Genomic DNA, 15,053 nt, shown 5'->3' with positions numbered 1-15,053 from the left:
GCCACCCTGCGCCCAAATTGTCAAAACGTCCCTCAGCATTCTATCAACACGCGTAAGCCCATGCGCTTCCTAATAGGGGTGGTTAAGGGAGAAGGAAGATCAGGAACTTAACAAAAGTTAAGTAGTAGAGAGACTGGAGGTAGAGGAGGGAGGTGGAGATGTGAGATAGCAAATAAATGTTTGAGTAAACTGAGATATTTGGTAGTGAGAGTGAGATAAAATAGTGAAAGAAGAAGGCTAAAAATTAGACTGAGAGATTAAACAAATGATGTTGAGAGAGGTACAGAAGATGAAGCAGGACAGCAAAGTGAGATAAAAATTAATAGTGAGGTGCCAAGAGAGGGCGGTGAGTTTTGAGTGAAGGGGAGAGAGACAGAGATGTTGAGCTAGGCACAGAGCGTTGTAGAGAGAGTTGAAGATGTGAGAAAGGTAGATTGGAGATTGTATTAAGAAAAGGGGAGGTGTCAGGTGATGTAGAGAGTTGAGAAAGATGGTAGTAGCTGAGATAGGTAGAGAGGGCAATAAAAAGTATTTGGTCAGGGAGAGGAGGTGAAATAAAAGGACATGGGACACACAAATAATGTTTTTAGTTAGTCAACGCTAACTACCAGAGAACGCAAGGGTTATGGTTAGGCAAGCCAGCTGTCAGATTAAAACATACATTGTTATTTATCACATAGTTAAGGCTGTGTGACTTCTAAATGTCCTAATCACTTGACGCGTGGGCTCTTGGAAGGCGGGTCTCCTAGCAATTGCCCATTCTTTAAAAAGATTTTCGTACTCCTGAAAGAAAATACAAGCCTGTAAAGTTCTGTTGTCTAATCTGGCTTTACAATGAGCTACACCGGACAGTGCCCACTTGGTTGCACTGCCAATGCTCACAGTTGCAGCAGTAATTTGTTTCTGAACAAAACGTTGAATATACACCTATCCTTATGTAGGACCCTAAGATTCATGAGCGTTCGAAAATCTTTCTAAGATAGGAGTGGGGACAGAGTGCTTGCAGAAGCAGATATGTGGAAACGTCATGTCCCGTGACAGCACAAGCAAACATAATACACAGTCTGAGAAATCAAATTTTCATTTTTATTTTATTTTAAGTCGATTTGAAGACTTTTGGTAGCAAATATGCGTGTGGATTTATAAAAGTTCCAATGCTCAAGAACTGTTCTTAAAGGTAAATAATCACTTGAGGTGTGCAGGGAAATGCCATTGTTTTTTAGCACAGTTAACAAAAAAATGAAGTCCATGTAGTATTAAGGAAAAAAGGAGCATGTTTTTTGCATATATAGATAAATTGTGAAAAATGTACACCATTATGACGTGTGGTAACGAGATGATCTTTTGTTTAGACGATTACAGAATGCTATCAGTTCAAGTTCAAATATACCAGCAGCGGGCCTGTGATGGACTTTTCAAGGTTAATATTGTCTTTGATTTTTTTTTCCTCTTAACGTACTTCTTTTTAAACTATAGCTCTACAGACTAATCAATTCTTATTTATGCAGCAGTTCTTGACACAATATGCATTTTACTGGCCTTTTCTGTACAAGACCGGCTTTCTTAAATGGGACACAGTGGTATTTATACAGACTGTCAGCGGTATTATTCAGAATACAATTAGAACCATTACCAATGTGGAGTTTTTATCTATTCTCATATATACAATATAGTGATATTGTTCATAGAGCACTTTATGTAAAAAAAACTGTTGCATTTCTTTGCATCATTGTAGAGAACTATCAGTTATAATATTTTTTAAGCTTTGCACATAGTAAAATCTTTATCTGTCTTGCAGGTCTCATGGTTTAAAAAAACAAATCATCCGAAAAAGACATGCACATATACCCACACGGGCTTTCAGTCAGCACTCTTCATTCAGTAGTGTTTTAATATATCGTTCCCACCTTACGCCCATCACACCATACAGACTTTCATTCAGTCCTCTTCATTCATTGGTATATTGACATGTCATGCTCACCTTACGCCCATCAGACCATACAATGTCAGCCCACTTAATCCATTGGTTGTCTTGTACTGTAAGTGATGGCATTTTGCCTCATCACATGGGCACACCCGTCTAAGAAGGAATACACTTCAGTACCCTATCTCGTGTCCCTGGGCTCCAGGTCCACTTCTTTTTTCTTTTTTTCAAATGTTCGCCATTTATGTATTTTTCATATTGAAATTGTTTGCAGAAAATGCACCTTCATCAGGACCACACTTGTTGGTTTTTTGTTGTAATTGTTTTTGCAATCTGGTTAAATTCTCCATCCTGGCATTGTTTCTGATATTTAGAAATGTTGGAATATTAAGGCTCATGTGCTGGGTCATGGAGTCCATTTTTAAATAAAAATGTTTTCAAATTAGAAGCAAAGTTAACAGGAAACATGCATATCAAGGGAAACATTTTCTGTCTTGTGTCTTTTAACTCTATCTTCCAAGTTGAACATACACTGTAAAGTTGATGAAATCAAAGAATAAGAAAGTAGGAAATGTTCCTACACTTAAATTGGTTGAATGCTGTAGACCTGTCCTGCCACTTGGAGAACTTCAAATTCAGCCATTGTCCAATAATGACCAGCATGGAATCAGTCAAACAATGAACTTGGTTCAAACAATTCCTTGTGTTTTTGATTGAAAAGGGGAATTTTCCTTGCTAGAGTGATGACGGAATTAAGGATTTTATTAAAGACAATGGGGTATGTATAATATGCAGCATCTATGTAATTTATTTTTCCTGACAGTAGCAGTGAGAGGTGACATAAAGGCAGTGATGTGACGGGCACGATATAAGAATCTGTACTGAAGCGTCCTCTTATTGCAAGACAAAACCGAAGAACAGTGCAAACTTGAAGAAACAGTAGTTAGTTCGAACCACAACAAGATGGAGGACATATGACATCGGGATTCAGTTAGAAAATAAAACAGGACTGCTAGTGTTGTGATCAAGCTGAACCTCATAAAGATGCCCGGGTGCAGGCCGATGCATCAGTGCAGTAAGTACTACATGAAATGTGATCATAAAAAGCATTAGTATAGTCAGTATCTCTGACATTCTTGATCTATTCGCTAAGCCAATGTGCTACCCAGCAAAGGGGAAAATATTCCATCCACGCGGTCATTGTGGTGGTCGCATGCATTACCAATACTGCGGAAGCCTACATAATGATGCAAGCGCCCTTGTCTTTCTTTTTTTTATTGACTGATCCAAGATGCCAGACACCTCCAAGATTGGGAGATTAAATGGATTTTTAAGTGCATGAAAGGGCCTTTCTTGCAGGAGTTTCCAGCAGCAAATGGCAGCTGCAAGGCTCTCCAAAATTGCAAGTTAAATTCCAGACGCCAGACCAAACACTCCAGAGCGGTGGGAAGCTGCAGGGCAACAAGGGATACAGCTAAATGCACAGACAAATCAGGCTATTGTGGAGTTACAGTTGTGACCGTGTCTTGATCAGACGCAGTAGGAGCATGAAATATAGATGCATTGTGCTGCCAGATCATGTCATAGGCAGAATCACTTTGACGCAATACGTCCATAACCTGTATATAAAGAACAGACCGCTATATAGACAACCAGGATGCGGTTAACATGTAATGTATTTCCCATCAATGAAAAAATGTAACACAGCTATGCCAACATGCACTGAATGTGACATATAATGCCGAGACTGTAAATTTCCCCATCTGTCTTTATCACCTAATGTTAATGTCAAGAATATGGTTGTACTTTGTTTTGTATTCTTCCCCTCACCCTCTTTTTTCCCTTTTACTTTAAAATGATTGTCTTGTACTGATTATTCAAAAATGTTCAATATATAAAAACATTTTTTTTTTTTTAAAAAGAAATGTAAATGCCTGCAAGGAATGGGGGAGCTATGGCATGCCAGCGTGAGGAAGAGCTATAAAACAAATGAAAAGCTGGGTGTGTGGAAAAGGGATTAAATGGAGGGGGAAGCAGCATACCAGGGAGAGAGCAATACAGGCTTTATGGGGAGAAGCACACAAGAAGTAGAGAGCAGCACACGAAGGAAAGGGCAACACATAGCATGGTCGGATATTTGGTGTGGGGAGACGCACATGAGGAAGAGAGAGCTAGAAAACCAATTCATTCTCATGGAGTGCCTAATAAAGGGCAGTGGAAGAATGCAAGTCAGCAAATCAAAAGGATGGTAAAAAGGCCAATCTCCAGGGGAGGGACAAACTTAGGAAGGCGAAGAAAAACCATTAAATGAGAAGCAAGCAAATGAGTGACAATAAAGCAATCATTGGAAGCAGGGGTGGACTCTATGCCTACTATAAATTGGTATAGCCCACAAAAGATGCTTCGCAACCAGATAGCTAAAAACCTTTTGTTAGGCGAGACCAAAAAAAGGCAGTAGCATGGAGATAATACATGAACCTGGCTTGTAAACTGTATCAAAATGAAGACATTAGATGCTAATTCGAAATACGTATCCTTGTGAGGGGGGGAAATATATTGATCATGTTTTATTGACCTTAATAAAATCTTACATTTCCTCATCACTGAAGCTAGGAAAATCCCCATTTTATCACACGAAGATGGTAAAATGCATAGCTTTAAATCCTGGAAAGGACTTGGATCACAATGTGTTCAGCTGGAGTAAAGTAAAGGATTTTAAAAGTTACAGCTCAAGACCAGTTTGTAGAGCTAAGGATGTTCTTGAGCCTGAAACCAGCGAAAAGCCTTAGAAGACAAAACCCCGCAAGTAGATTGATCTCCAGAGGAGGAGGTGTCCGAACTCACAGTGGGCATTTTCAAACTGACACATGAGCTGGAGATGGCTTATGAAACAGATTGGGTGACTCGAAAGATAAAAGAAGCTGGTCTGAAGACTGGAGATGGTAAGTGCTAAAGATGTACTCCTAAAGTCAGGAGATTAACACAAAGAGCAGGGAAAGCTTAAAGTAAGGACCAGTCGGGAGGCTTTCTCGGTTTAATGCCGAAATGTATCACATGAACCTGTCCAGAGACAGATGGAGGTCTGTCGCGAAATGGGGTCTGAGGTCCAAGACCCTTCTGAAAGAAATGAGACAAAGTAGTGATCCCAAGTGTGGTGATAGAGCCTTCAAAAATAGGAAGAGAGAAGAATTTGGGAACTTGGACAAAAGGAAGGAAAGAATGGCTGAGACGTTCCAGGACGAATACTCTTTATAAGTGTGCAGTTAAGGGGGTGGTTGCCTTTGGAGATATAATTAAGCAGAGGAAGATCGGCTACAGTAGTGGTCGATGTTGATGGTCCTGTATGAAATGGATAACTTTGGAAAAGTATTTTGAGAGAAAATTGGACAAGATCAGTAAAGAGGAAGCAAGGAGGTCCTGTTGTTGTGCCTAGCACCAACAAGTCAAGGTTTTCCAGGCAGTATTGTAGGCTCATTTAGTCCCTGGAACCCAGGATTTGTCGGCCAGAAGAGCAGTGATATCTGAAAGGTCTTGCCATTGTGAAGATTCCCAGATATTTCCCACACCAAAAGTTGAAGGTGGCACTGTAAAAAAGTGGTTGTGAGTATGGCCTTCTTCGTCCAGAAGGAGAGAGCTGGAGGAGGCGATGAATGACCGTGGCTAGAACCAAGAGGTGAGAAAACAAGGCCTGAGCGTGTCAGTGGGGGGTGATCATGACCATCTTGCATGGGAAGTGTTAAGTAAACAAAATAACCATGGAGAGAATACTTAATTAGGGGAACACATAGATACAGAAGTACAACTAGTCCTGTGGAAATGTATTTGTTGCCCAAACTTCAGAGTCGAAATGCCAACTCAAGAAGCTGAGAAGCTAGCAATTCAAGTGGGAATCAAGGAAGACTATGTCCACGGGACCCCAAATAAGACACAAAGAAAGGAAAATGGATGGATTTAGTCTTGAGTTGCTGCTGTCTCCAAGTTGTATGGAGAAACAATCTACAGTATATTTGAGGCAGTGTTTCCAGAGATTTTGTGAGAGACCAGCTAGAGACTTGGATCTTGGCCTCCGCACTTGCTGACATATTTTGTCCTAGATAGGTTGTTAATGAAGAGCAGAATGAAACAGTAGGACCTGTTTTTGGTGAGGGTTTTTATGGCAGAGGTTTCGGGAAGGAACTGCTGTGGAGACCCTTTCCCGCTCGAGACCATAGCCCACTGTGACCAAAACGGCTGAGACAGTGGTGGTTTCCAAGTTTTCTCCACCTATCTGTGAAATCACACAGGGGACCTCCATGCAACCTGAATCTTCTGTCCATATTACTTGGGGCGGCGGGGAAATGTTCCAACCCAGTGTGACGTCCTTCAATTTGGAAGCATGGCGCCTGCATTAATCCAAATTAGTCACTTAAATTTGACTTAGCCCAGTACCAACATCTTAAAACCCCATTACAAGAACATTCTAGGCTTTTAAATGAAAAAGATTCTACCTGCTGTGCCCTCATCAAGGCTTTAACGTAATCTACTGTCAAGAAGTTATCCTGCAATATTTTCTTCACCTAGCTAAGTCAAGATGACAGATTGCTTTAATGAATGTAAAACTAGCAATAATTATGGCTAGGGCTCCCGGTTTTATGGTATTTATGTTTTTTGCCATCTCCGTCTGTATTTATCCATTTTTATTTTATTATGGGGTTTGTGGAAAAATTAAGCTGAAATTAGTACAGTTCCAAATTTATTTAACCGATAAATATGCACTAATGCTTGAGTGTCTGCCAGGTTTCAGTGCTGTGAATACCTACAGAAGATAAATCAGTGCACTTATATTAAAATATGCAAAATTCAGTATCAACCTTCTGCATATATACTGCTGTTAAATCCTCTTTATTAAAATTCCTTTCTTTTTTAACCCCCTTATCTATTAATCCACACATCTATTGGCCTGGCAGTCATGGCAGACAGTACTTAGAATTACTGAAAATGAGGATCACATACCCCCTCTACAGTTACCCACTCCAGTGGGGGAGAGGTACAGTCTCATTAGGAAGAGTGGACAAAAATAACAACAGACAAATGGGCCCCAAATATTATTCAGAACATCTATGCTCTACATTTCCCCAGCGCCCCACCACCAGCCCCTCCACAACAAACCATAAGGGCCCATTTGCACGATTTCAAACTAGAAACATCTGTACTACTGCACAAGAAGACCATACATGAAAGGGACAAAAGAGTCTATATGAGCTACTTTTTGGTCCAGAAGAAAAATCACCTACACCATTTTTGGGCAATCCTGGACCTCAGTTTCCTCAACAAATTTATAAAGAGAGAGAAGTTCAGAATGCTTTCACTGCACCATATTTTCCCGCATTTGAGGAAGAACAATTGGCTCTGTGCTGTAGAGCTACAGGACGCGTATTTTCATATTCCAATACTTCCGTGTCACATATCATTTCTTATATTTCTTGTGGGCTCTCACCACTATCCATATGTGGTGCTACCTTTCAGGCTCAAATCAACGCCACAAACCTTATCCAAATGTATGGAAGTGGTTGCGGCTCAACTAAGAAAATAAGGTATTTTGGGATAACCAAACTGGGACGATCGGCTCATCGGAGCAGTCTTTTCACAAAGGAAAGGATGACTAACCCACTGCACCGTATCTCCTGGCAAGATTATGTCTCTAGTTAAATCAACAGAAATCCATCGCAACACCGGTGCAGTGCTTCACATTTTTTGGAGCTCCTCTGGACATTCCAAAAGAAGGCGTGTATCCTTCGGAGGAGGGAGTGTTTGAAATTCAAACAAAATGCTCCTAAATTCTACAACAGACCAGGCCCACTGTTCGCAAGGTAGCGTCTCTCCTAGGATCAGTGGCGTCCTGCATCAATATTGTGGCAAGCACACTCTGTACATGACACCGCTACAGGCATGTCGGGAAGATCAATGGTCTCAAAGAGCAGGCTTTTTGGAAGATCGGATCCTCCTGACATACAATGCACGCCAATCCCTTGCATGGTGGACCAAGTCCAGCAATCTGCTGTCAGGAGTTCCTTTTAAAAAATCAAACAACCCCATCTCAGGCGATTGTCACAGATACATCTCTAACAGGATGGGGTGCCCACATGAACAATTTGACTATCCAAGGACTATCGTCCCAAAAAGAAAAAACACATAAACCTCATTGAACTGAATGCAATGTTACTGGCCCTCAAAGCATCTTTTCTATCTCCGCAATCAAAGGACCTCATGATTGTAGCAGACAACACCACCACAATGTTTTACATCAGCAAACAGGGTGGAACAAGGTCCAGACAGTTGTATTACCAGGCTCAAACACTATGGCAGTGGGCTCTAGAGAGAGGATTCTCCATTACAGCCTTTCACACCCCACTAGTTCTAAACATGGAAGCAAATTTCCTCAGCCACTTCAACGAAGAAAACAACGACTGGGTCGTCAACGACGAAGTCGTAGATGCTAGCTTCCAAGATGGGGCACCCCAACACTAGATCTGTTACCTACCTACCTAAACTCAAAATGCCAAGACGTCCCATCCAGAATTCCTGAACAAAAGTCTCTGAGCATTGCCCTTTTGATAGACTGGTAGGCTTTATTTGTGTACGCCTTTCCGCCAATTTCACTAATTCAGCAGGTGATCCAAAAGCTACTGAGATCATGCATCACAATGATCGTCATCACTCCAGATTGGCCAAGACAATGGTGGTACACGGACCTACTCAACATATTCATAACCCACCAAAAGCGTATCCCGCTCAGACCTGCTCTCAAAACATCAGGGCAGAATTCTCCATCCCGCGATCCAACCATTGAATTTGACAGCACAGCGCCTGAGATCATCCAGTATGGACATCTAAGTCTTCCAAAAGATTATGTGATTCTTAAAGAAGCAAATCGCCCTTCAACAAGGGCTTGCTGCGCTTTAAGTTGAAACACTTAGGCATTTGGTGTCGTTCAAAGAACTATGATCCCATCACAGTACAGGAAGACATCATTCTACCTTGTTTGCTACACCTAGCCAAGTCTGGCCTACATCTGTCCTCCATAAAAGTTCACTTAGCAGCTATCACTGCATATCATAAATCTCCAACGCAAGAATCGTTTTTCAAGATTCCAGTTGTTAATGACTTTCTGGAAGGCCTAACAAAGGTTTTTCCTCTCTGCAGAAACCCCTCTCCTCCTTGGGAGTTAAATATAGTACTATCCAAATGATAGGATCCCCTAATAATTATTACTGAAGAAGGCCGAGTGCCGAAAGCGCGTTCTTGAATACATTTTGTGCGTATACCCTTGGAGTGCTGCTATCTCTTTTTTCGCGTGACAGCGGTTTGAGAACTTTCTGAGCAGATATTACGTGTCGGGCACACCCCCGACAAAGCAGCACCAGCCCACGAGTGCGGGAGGCAGGTGTACACGGAGCGGGAATATATATATATATATATATATATATATATATATATATATTCCAAATACGTGTGCTCCGCACTTGAGGATGCACACGCGTAGACCTCAATCCAATATTTTGGGCAGTCGTGGCACTTTAACCTCATAAGTTATATCCTGACGCGTTTCGGATCACTCCTTAATCATGGGCTTACTCCATTATTTTTTGCATGTCAGCTGACTCTTTATTCAAAATGCTCCAATGAGCTGTTGATTGCTTGCCCCAATGCTTTCTGGGATTCGTAGTGACATGCCGCTGCTTTGAGGTAAGTAAATGTTCCTTCAGCGCTGGATGCGCTGTGATGTGCCAGTTCTGCCACTCTCAAAGTTAGTCTCGCCACATACAGCAACGTCATGTATTGCGTGCCATGGCCCCCTTTGGCAATCCTGGGGTGGTGCTTTCCTCCTACGCCTAGAGCGTCGAAGTGCCACGACTGCCCAAAATATTGGATTGAGGTCTGCGCGTGTGCATCCTCAAGTGCGGAGCACACGTATTTGGATATATATATATATATATATATATATATCTGACAGACGTTTTACTGAGTTTGATTAGCTTGCTCTTCTATTCGAGGTTTGTGACCAATAATGAAGATCCTACGATGCAGAAGGAAAAGTGTCGTACCTGTAGGTATAGTTCTGCAGCGTAGTGTTGTAAGTTTGCAGTTCCTGCCTCCTGTAGTCTCTACCAGCATTCTCCAGGAAAATACAACCCTGACAGTCTACGCTGCAAATGAATAGAAAATGTCTTTCAGTGATGAACACTATACAGATCTTTTTCCTGGATATTCTACATGAATGGAATAATGTGCTCTTGGGTCCGCGCAGGCAGCACAGGATTATTCAAGGTTTATGACTTACATGAAGATACCTACAATGTAGAACTATACCCACAGGTGTGTAACTTTTCCTTTTCCTTCCGTTTTGGAAGCTTTCCCCTCCTTGTGAATGAAGATCTCTTTATTGGTGGCTATCACATCAGCCAGGGGTGTGAGCAAGGTTCAGGCTTTCTCTGTTTCAGAACCTCACACAGTTTCTCATCGTCATAGAGTGGTTATGAGAACATATCCCTTTAATTTAACAAAAACTTGAGACATTCATATCAACCAGTCAATTTCTCTGTGGTCTCTCTTTGGTAACCCCAACACTCTGTTAGAGAAGCCATGAAATCTAGCCAGCTCTTTGTCAGCTTTGGCCTCATTTGCACAGGGTTAGTCATATTAAAACAGTCCCTGTCTAGTTGGATGGTTTAATGAATTATGCTAAGGACTCTGCAATTAAATAAACCTATACCTGATAACCCAAAGTGCTGATCCTTGTTGGAGAAATGTTCCTAATATACACATATGCAGTGCAGGTTCTTTGAAATCTTTACGTGCAAGAGCAGACACTGCAGTTGGTCCATCTGCTCCATCGAACTTTTTCAGTGAAGTTTTCTTTTTGGCAATAGCCATGCTAGTATTCTCCCTTCTCTACTTGAACAGAGAGGATAGGGTAAAAAAAGGATGTGCTTGCTATTCTTATCACATATGGCTTTAATGAAGATCCTTTCATGCATCATACGGATCATCATTGAAGTCATATGTGATGCCCCATTTCCCTAGAACCTAGAGTTTGTGTGGCTATAGTATTTACAAGATATGGGTGCTATGTCATTGTCTTAATAACTGAACATCTTTGGTTACTTCCAGTAGAAACCATGATGGGATATGGAAGCTATTGGCTCCTTAAAGTGACAGTGCATAATTTTACCGTTTAAAAAAACAATTATGTTTATTGACATTAATTGATATTGACCAACCAGCAAAGACACAGTATATTAGTACATGATCAGTACACTTCCAGGAGGCCACCGCTGTATCAACATCAGTAAACAATGCAATGCATAACATGCAACAACCCTCCTTCCACCGACAGCACCCCAGTCCAGATCGCAGTTGAGGAGAAAGATAAAGGTAGTTTGTGAAACACAATCACACAGCTACCGATATCTGGACAGTCACCCCTCAGTCATCACTCTGTCATGCGCTTCCTCCCACCACAGGCTTTCTAGAGAGTGGTGGGAGATCCATTTACTCCAAATTTTTTGGGCAGCCCCTCTTGAGGTACATAACCCTCAGCCATCATGTATATATCCATGGCAGTTCTCCATTCCTGGGCCATAGGGCTTTCTGCCGATCCCCAGTGGCGGGCAATATCCCTTTTGACTACCACCAAAGTCAGGTTACAGAATAGAAGCTGGGTTCGCGGCAGATCAACATTTCACGGGATTCCCAGGATAATAAACTTAGGGTCCATAGGGAGGGGAGTGCCAATCACTGCAGATAATTCCCTCGTGATAATTACCCAGTACAGTTGGATTCTGGAACAGTTCCGGACTGTGTGCAGTTAGGAGCCTGCCTTAGCAGCACAATGTAGGCAGGAAGAATCAGGGTCTCTCCCCATGGCGTCAAGGAAGACGCTTCTATCATAATAAGCTCTATGCAGGATTTTAAATTGGATCAGGCGGAGTCGTGCCTTTATTGCTAATTCGCGGGTATACATCAAGGCTCCTTCCCAATCAATATCTTCTAGTTCTCCTACAGCTCTTTCTCACTTTCCTCTTAGGACTTTCAATTTATCAGGTTTGTTATTAAGGAGGGTTTGTTACGCAGAGGAGATTGCCCCCTCCTCAGGGCCTCTGTGAGCTTCCTTCCCTCAAGCGGTGCAAATTCCGGGATTCTCTCCCTAGGAAGCCCCTTAGCTGACCATGCATGTCTAAGCTGTGCATATTTAAATAATTGAGAGTTGTGCATGCTGTACTCGTGCTTCAGTGAGTCAAATATCATAAGGTCGCCCACTTCCAGCTGGTCTCCTATCTTTGTAATCCCAACTAGTTCCCAAGGCTTAAATCCCTTTAGTTTACCAATGTCAGCCAACCATGTCCCCTCCCATATTGGTGTTTCGTGCTCGGCTTCCCATACCATCCCATGGCTTTTGTAGCTGTGAACCAACTTTCAAATGCCACTCTAGTTGCTGAAAGTAGGCTTGAAGTTTGAAGGACGGGTCCCTCTAGGGCCACGCGGGTTCCTTACAACCAGCTGCTATGCCTTCCCAAGAATGAAGAGTCGGTCAGACAGTAGAGAAAACAAACTTACTTTATTCAGTATATACTCTGCAGAGGAGCCCAGTCAGGGCTTCACCCTAAGATGTCTGCCAAGGGGGACTGACGCACCAAGGTATGCTAATACATAAACCCTTCTGGAGACTTTGGCCACACCTCTAATGGAAAGTTACCAGCTTGAGCCAGGGATGAACAAAGGATATACAGAGAGAGGAGCTAACACCTGCCAGATGGGTGCACTATCAGTAATCCACGGCCACTGTGCCGAGTCTCAGCATCTCCTAACGTGAAAGCAGAGCTACACATCAGGAATGGAATGCAGAGAAAGAACATCAGTTCATTAGCAAGTTGAGTTACAACCCTGAACAGAGAGAAAATAATAACTGAGTACAGTGTTTTGCTAAGGCAAGCGAAATGAGAAATAAGGCCTAATATGAGCACAGCCCAAGCAGTTTTCTAGTGATTGCAAAATACAAAATGGAGTCACACAAAATAAAATTAACTTAGCGTACATGCTGCGAGGATAACTCCGTGAGTTACATAATGTGAATACAAATAGCGTCTATTTAGCCACATAATGCTAACCTAACATAGCATGTGTAAGTGCACAACAGGAACAGGGAGTTTCAAACCTAACAGACACGCCTTTTAGCATATGTGGCTAAAAGCTTTATTGCTATCCGGCAGGGTCTTTACAATTCTAAGTGGGAAGAGGAAAGTTACATAATCATTCATATTGCAAACCGACTTCAAAGCAAATGGAAACTTGAAAGAAACGTCATTTAGTATTCGAATATACCCTCATCTATCAACATAATTTACTGAATTCCGTTTGATCAATATCGTCGGTATTAACAACTCTTTTAACTCAGTGCACAGAAAACATTCCTACGGTGCAACCTATGATCTTTGTGGTAAGTGGACGGTGCAAGGTAAACAGGAGGCAGAAGGAAGGAGAAATAACACCAGCCAGACCACCCCCTAGGGAGCCAAGTATAAGCTTGTTCCCCGCAGATGAAATATACATTCTGGGGTGTCAGCATGGGTGGACTACTAGTTGTATTCAATTGGTAGGTATAGTTACAATGCCTCTGTCCTACGGAAACATTCCCTCACCCTTGAACACAGACACCAGCTGTTGCATTTATCACAGGAACGGGCATAGCGTTATCTTCAGTGATATTGCGCTCTTGGAAACATATAAAATACTCAGTGTCATTGAATCCTTGGAAGACTAGTACTTAATTTTGTAACTAGGTGACATTTTCGTGAACGGTGAAGACATTCATACAAGCGTCAGGGTGTAGAGTACCCTACTTTCCATCTGCCCCAGGTGTATATCCTTGATGTACCACTATATAATCTAAAACTGCCTCATAGTCAGCCCGTGTCATTTTAATCGCATCTGCATAGTAATGTATATAAACCATAGATAGTAGTTGAAACCAAGCTTCACGGCTACCTAAAAAAGACAAGGGCATCGATATCAGTAGGTCATTTTTGTGCATAACTGAGGGGAGCAGTCCACATACCCAAAACTTTGTGGCATTAGTAGTGCTATGTACCTGATGAAGCATTTGGATGAATGCATTCTGAATTTAAGTTTGTCTATGTCTTTCTTTTTTTAAAATTTTTTTTATTGAAAATTAACAAAAAACACAACAAACATCACAAGGCTTGATGACAATTGATCGGTTAGTCATGGGTCCGTGCAGAAGGCGCACCAGCGTAACTGCATATATCAGACAGTCAGTATCCATAATAAGGGGGGGGCAGCGAGGAGACAAGCGATAATACATGAAACGTCAATATGTGGAATGTCAATCATGGGGACAAAGTGACATCGGGAAGCAAAGCATGCGGGGGGGTGCAAACATTTCCACGATAGGAGTTCCACTGCGACCAAATTCTACTCCATTTCTTGGGTCGACCCCGTGACAGATAAACAGTTTTCTCCCTAAACATGCACCAGTCCATGTTTTCCTTCCAGGACGATACAGTTGGCGGCCTATCAGAACCCCACAGCTGTGCGATGTCTCTTTTTGCAATCATGTTGCCCAGGGTCGCCCAGGTGATCTGAGTCGTGTTGTAGTCATTAGGTTCCCAGACGTTAAGGAGACAACGCCTGGCTTCGGGAGATAATGGAACTCCAGTCACCCTTTCCATTACAGCATGTACACGGGACCAAAAGTCACACACCGCCGGGCATTCCCAAAGAATATGGAGGAAGGTGCCAGTCATGCCGCATCCACGCTTACACTGATCATCCATAGAATAGCCCATGCGAACCAGCCTCGGACCAGTGACGTACACACGATGGAGGATCTTAAGTTGAACGAAGCGAAGGCGAGCTGGTATGGCGACCTCCTTAGGCGAGGACAAGGCGGATTGCCAGTCCTCATCGTCCAACTCTAGACCATCAGCGGTCCACGAAGCCCTGAGGCGCACAAGCAGATCAGCTCTATTATTTATGAGCTTCTTGTAAATCAGCGAAATTGTGCTATCGGGTACATGTCCGTCAAGGATACGATCCTCTAGGGGGGAGGATTCAGGCATTTCGGTACCCG

General features: G+C 42.4%; 1 protein-coding gene across 9 annotated transcripts in view; it reads left to right on the top strand.

Moving 5' to 3' along the window:
- Nucleotides 1-15,053, top strand: part of HORMAD1 (HORMA domain containing 1) — a 920,105-nt gene that overhangs the window by 398,573 nt on the left and 506,479 nt on the right. For 8 of the 9 annotated variants that reach the window (XM_078670957.1, XM_078670959.1, XM_078670955.1 and 5 more), the window contains one exon: nt 1,353-1,420. The exons of the other annotated variant lie outside the window; for it this stretch is intronic. In XM_078670957.1, coding sequence (XP_078527083.1) covers nt 1,353-1,420 — 68 coding nt within the window. The remainder of the gene's footprint in view (nt 1-1,352; nt 1,421-15,053) is intronic. 9 annotated transcript variants of the gene reach the window in all.

This window comes from Lissotriton helveticus, chromosome 12 (assembly GCF_964261635.1).
Source record: "Lissotriton helveticus chromosome 12, aLisHel1.1, whole genome shotgun sequence".
Taxonomy (NCBI): Eukaryota; Metazoa; Chordata; class Amphibia; order Caudata; family Salamandridae; genus Lissotriton; species Lissotriton helveticus.
Note: the sequence above shows the minus strand (reverse complement) of the source record. Positions and strands in the feature narration are given on the sequence as shown.